Here is a 4,793-nt window from a genome sequence, read left to right on the forward strand (position 1 = left end):
TAAGAGTCAACATAGAGTCCCACAATTCTTTGGGTGGAGCTTGAGAAGAATGGGTACAACAGTGCGAGGCCCTGTTTCCCCAAATCTTATTTTGTATATGATCTCCAACAGTCATAATGGTTTTGCACCTGGTCCTCTTTTGGGGTACAGGTCGTCTTTTTGCTCTTTTGCTGTCAAAATAACAATGTAAAGTTTTCAATACCAGGGATTCAATTCAATTCACATTTATTTTTACAATGCTTTTCACAAGACATATCGTTCCAAAGCAGCTTTACAGAAATGCATGTTTGTGTTACAGTCAAAGGAGAACTATGCTTCATTATTGAAATGTACATTTTTATTTCTCCTAGATTCACATACAGAGGTGGCATAGAATCTCCACATTATCTCCATACTATTTTTATCTGTTATTACCTGTTTTGTTGGCCGTTCATCCTCCTCTTGTCCTCCGTCTTCCTCCTGAGTGTTTGTTTAGCTGTCTTCACTCTTTATGAATTTCAACTCCTTGCCAGAATTCGACTGTCCTCCGCGTGCACGCGCGTGGCATCGGCGCAGAGAAATTAATTTAATGTTTGTGTTGCCCTCTACTTTTCATTTCATCTTAGTTTATTTATTTTATGATATTCCATCCTCGTGTGGATAAACATTGTTTGCTAAATGTCTTGAGAACATACTGAATTGTATTTTTGAAATCAATTTAAAAAAACAATGATTAAAATACATAATTAAATAAAGGTCAGTGATGTTTGCTCTTTAAAGCTTTTTGTAACCAAATCTCCCCCCAAGTTACTCCACGACTTCACTGAACGATCAGCCATGGGTCCTGTAATATTATTTGACTGTAAATAACATGATTCTTGTGCAGGTCTATATGCAATATAAGTGAAATAACGAGCACAGTGAATAAATGTTCACTAATGAGTAAATGGCCACAACAAAACTAAGTGAACCGAACATGTCCCCTCCCGTAGTCACAATTATTTCTCACAATTTCTAGTATTTGTACAGGCTTTGCATTTTTTTACATCAAGAGTATTGTAATTAGCAATTAATTTAATTTTAAAGCGGATTTTTTAAACATGACAGCATTAATTAAAGTTTCTTAATCCACAAGATCCATGAACCGAACATGTCCTCTCCTGTAGAGTCACAATTATTTCTCACAATTTCTAGTATTTGTACAGGCTTTGCATTTTTTTACATCAAGAGTATTGTAATTAGCAATTAATTTAATTTTAAAGCGGATTTTTTAAACATGACAGCATTAATTAAAGTTTCTTAATCCACAAGATCCATTAAGACATAGGCCTACCCGTTTAAATTAATTGTGCATCATAACAGCATTTTGAGATTTGAGAAGTGCATCTCCTGTGATTCATCAAAGCCACCCGCATAAAAGCTCAAATTCATGCATGACAAACTGTACTTAATGTGTGTGTGACTGCGATAAAATTATGAGATAATTATTCCTTCACGAATAAATCTCTAAATGAGGTGGTGTCTATTTTTAAAGATTATGCAACATTTTAATTATTTTCAAAATAATATTGAAATTATTATAAGTAGCAGTGGCTGGGACAGACTTTCAGATGCAATCGAATCCTGTTTAGGTGAAATAAGCCTGATCCAGAGCAGGTTTGAACTGAGTTCTGTTGCTATCACAGCAACTCTAGGATGAGCTTCAAAGAACTTAACAATCCTGGATCATGTCAAATCACCAGCAATAAAATCCAGCGTAAGAAGAACAGGCCCCTGATCAAACTACTGAGCCAGCCAAGATCTTCAGGAGCACTTGATGATTACAGATGGGTGTGTTGGATCAGGATTAGAACTTCCTGCAGAGTTTAGCTCCAACCGTAAGTAAATACACCTGAACTAGTTAATCAAGGTCTTCAGGAGTGGCTGCTAGAAGCTTCTGAGCAGGTGTGTGGGAGCAGGCTGGAGCTGTGTTACGTGATATTGCCTCATCAGGGCTGTACTAAAAAACTGCTATTTTTATGATCATTTTTATTTTTTTCATGATAAACATGTATTTAATGTATTCAGGCAATGTCAGGCAGAATATGTCTATATCTATATATAGCTACAATGCTTGCAGGTCATTTCTATCCCTGATCAGTGATGTGATTACAGTTAAGTGGTCTTATAGAGTGGCAAAATGCTGTCTGAGGTTTTTCAGGATCTGCTGAGTGTCCACATGCTCAGGAAAAGCGTCCTCTGATTTCTGAGCAGCCATGTAACTACTCTGAAGATCACCAACCTTCAAGTCACAAAGAAAGGTCAGTCAAAATAAAATAATAAAATGCTGTCATTAAAACTGATAGAATAGCACACAGTGTTGAGTCATACCTTATCCGAGAGCATGGCAAAGTTAAAATGTGGCTCATACATGTGAGGAGACAGTGAAGCAGCAGTCTGCAGAAAAGCTTTCGCCTGTGCCAAAACAAAAGTCTTTCATGAGTCCAGTTGCCCATCCTGATCCTGATCCTGATGCTAAAGGCACATTTGCATGTCTTTCTAGTGAATGTATTACAGGGTCACTGCTTGCACTGTGTGAGTGCCACTACTGGCGGAAGTCATGCAATGAATTAAACTGGAACATCCTCAACTCTTGCTATGCAGCGGATTTATTATTTACATTTTCTCCCCTTATGAATTTGTCTGATGCAGCATTCTATATGACTATGGGTATGCTTGGGCTGTTGGAGAAAATATAAAATTTACACAAACAAATAAAATATTAATACAATAAACTATGACTGAGTAACAAACATTTAGCTTAAGGTAGAAACAAGTATAATGCGGTTAAATCACAACATAATAAATATCTGATATATCATACACTAGAGTTGTGAGAGACGGAGGTAAATCTGCTGTGTTGCACTGGTATTTAGAGCTGCCTGAAGTGCACACATCGTCACCTTGGAAATCAGAATCAGAAGAGCTTATTATTTATATTAATATGATAAACTATGACTGAGTAACAAACATTTAGCTTAAGGTAGAAACAAGTATAATGTCAATATACTGGATCCATGAATTAGTTCTTAACGTGACAACAGTCTAATAACCCTGCAGCTGTCTGTGTCATTCATGTTAATAAAACAACATCTTTTTTAGGCTATTCCTTACCCGAGTAACACTGTTAAACCTGTCTAAAAAAGCACAGGTAACTTCATTTGTATGTTTGTTTTATTAGGGCTCAAACCCTAGAGGGCACAAGACCCTGTTGTTTTACTAAAGATTATTATTATTCTTTTTCAATCATTTGAGAGCATGTTTATCATTAACATGCTCAAAAACAGGAAGTCGGATATTTTGGTCTGAATGTGGATTCTGTGAATTTGTAACTACTCCTCCATCATACTGTTCACACCAAACATTGTCTACATGATGCCAAAACACTGAGTAACCTAAACTTAAAGAACTGTCCCAACTTATTTTAGAAATGTGTTGTAGCCATCAAAATTTGTTTACATTTACAAAATACTTTTTTTTTTTATACAGTTGGTCAGTGAAAACATTGGAAATCTTTTATTTTTACTAGTCAATTAAATAAAAGTTAAAGAGAATTAACAAATCACAGATTCTTAATGCATTGCATTTTACAAAATGTCCTGACTTTTTCTGATTTGGGGTTGTAACATTTAGCTTAAGGTAGAAACAAGTATAATGTCAATATACTGGAACCATGAATTAGTTCTTAAAGTGACAGCAATCTAATAACCCTGCCGCTGTCTGTGTCATTCATGTTAATCAAACAACATCTTTTGTAGGCTATTCCTTACCCGAGTAATATTGTTAAACCTGTCTAAAAAAGCACAGGTAACTTTATTTGTATGTTTGTTTTATTAGGGCTCAAACCCTAGAGGGCACAAGACCCTGTTGTTTTACTAAAGATTATTATTATTCTTTTTCAATCATTTGAGAGCATGTTTATCATTAACATGCTCAAAAACAGGAAGTCGGATATTTTGGTCTGAATGTGGATTCTGTGAATTTGTAACTACTACTCCATCATACTGTTCACACCAAACATTGTCTACATGATGCCAAAACACTGAGTAACCTAAACTTAAAGAACTGTCCCAACTTATTTTAGAAATGTGTTGTAGCCATCAAAATTTGTTTACATTTACAAAATACTTTTTTTTTTTTTATACAGTTGGTCAGTGAAAACATTGGAAATCTTTTATTTTTACTAGTCAATTAAATAAAAGTTAAAGAGAATTAACAAATCACAGATTCTTAATTCATTGCATTTCACAAAACATCCCAACTTTTTCTGATTTGCTGAAGTATCAAAATTATACTGTATATCTTATGTATATCAATCTTAAACGCTAAACATTCTTTCACACTGGTGAATTTACAAATAGATTTATCTTCATTTGCTTTGTTTGTATAATAGTGAATCATTCAAACATTGCCGTTTCTTTTGCTATAGATTATCTATTTATTTTGCATTTCAGAATACAGAGATGCAAACTCATCAAGGGCGAGAAAGCTGACAGACTACCCTAGTTCTTATCACGTTTTGCTTTTGGAGGTATTATAAAATAACTATTATAACAAAGTTCACTACTTTACTGCACTGAAGTATAAAGTTTAGCAAGTGTAAGAAATCTCAAAGTCTCATGTCGTTTAATAAATAAATAAAGACCAGACACCAACTGCCTAGTAGGGTTAATTATTTAACTTTGTTAACTAGTTAACTACAAATTAAAATTATTAATGCTTTAATAATGAAATAATAATGCATTAAATACATTTAAATATTTTTAGATTTAATT

General features: G+C 34.2%; 1 protein-coding gene across 1 annotated transcript in view; it reads right to left on the bottom strand.

Moving 5' to 3' along the window:
* Positions 1-1,790: 1,790 nt before the first annotated feature.
* The window catches only part of LOC107665626 (tetratricopeptide repeat protein 8), a 12,137-nt gene continuing 9,134 nt past the window's right edge, over positions 1,791-4,793 (bottom strand). The window contains exons 7-8 of the mRNA XM_016456564.1: positions 2,350-2,433; positions 1,791-2,260 (exon numbers count right to left, since the gene is read on the bottom strand). Coding sequence (XP_016312050.1) covers positions 2,144-2,260; positions 2,350-2,433 — 201 coding nt within the window. The 3' untranslated portion in view covers positions 1,791-2,143. The remainder of the gene's footprint in view (positions 2,261-2,349; positions 2,434-4,793) is intronic.

This window comes from Sinocyclocheilus anshuiensis, unplaced genomic scaffold (genome assembly GCF_001515605.1).
Source record: "Sinocyclocheilus anshuiensis isolate Anshui unplaced genomic scaffold, SAMN03320099.WGS_v1.1 scaffold711, whole genome shotgun sequence".
In the NCBI taxonomy this organism is placed as follows: Eukaryota; Metazoa; Chordata; class Actinopteri; order Cypriniformes; family Cyprinidae; genus Sinocyclocheilus; species Sinocyclocheilus anshuiensis.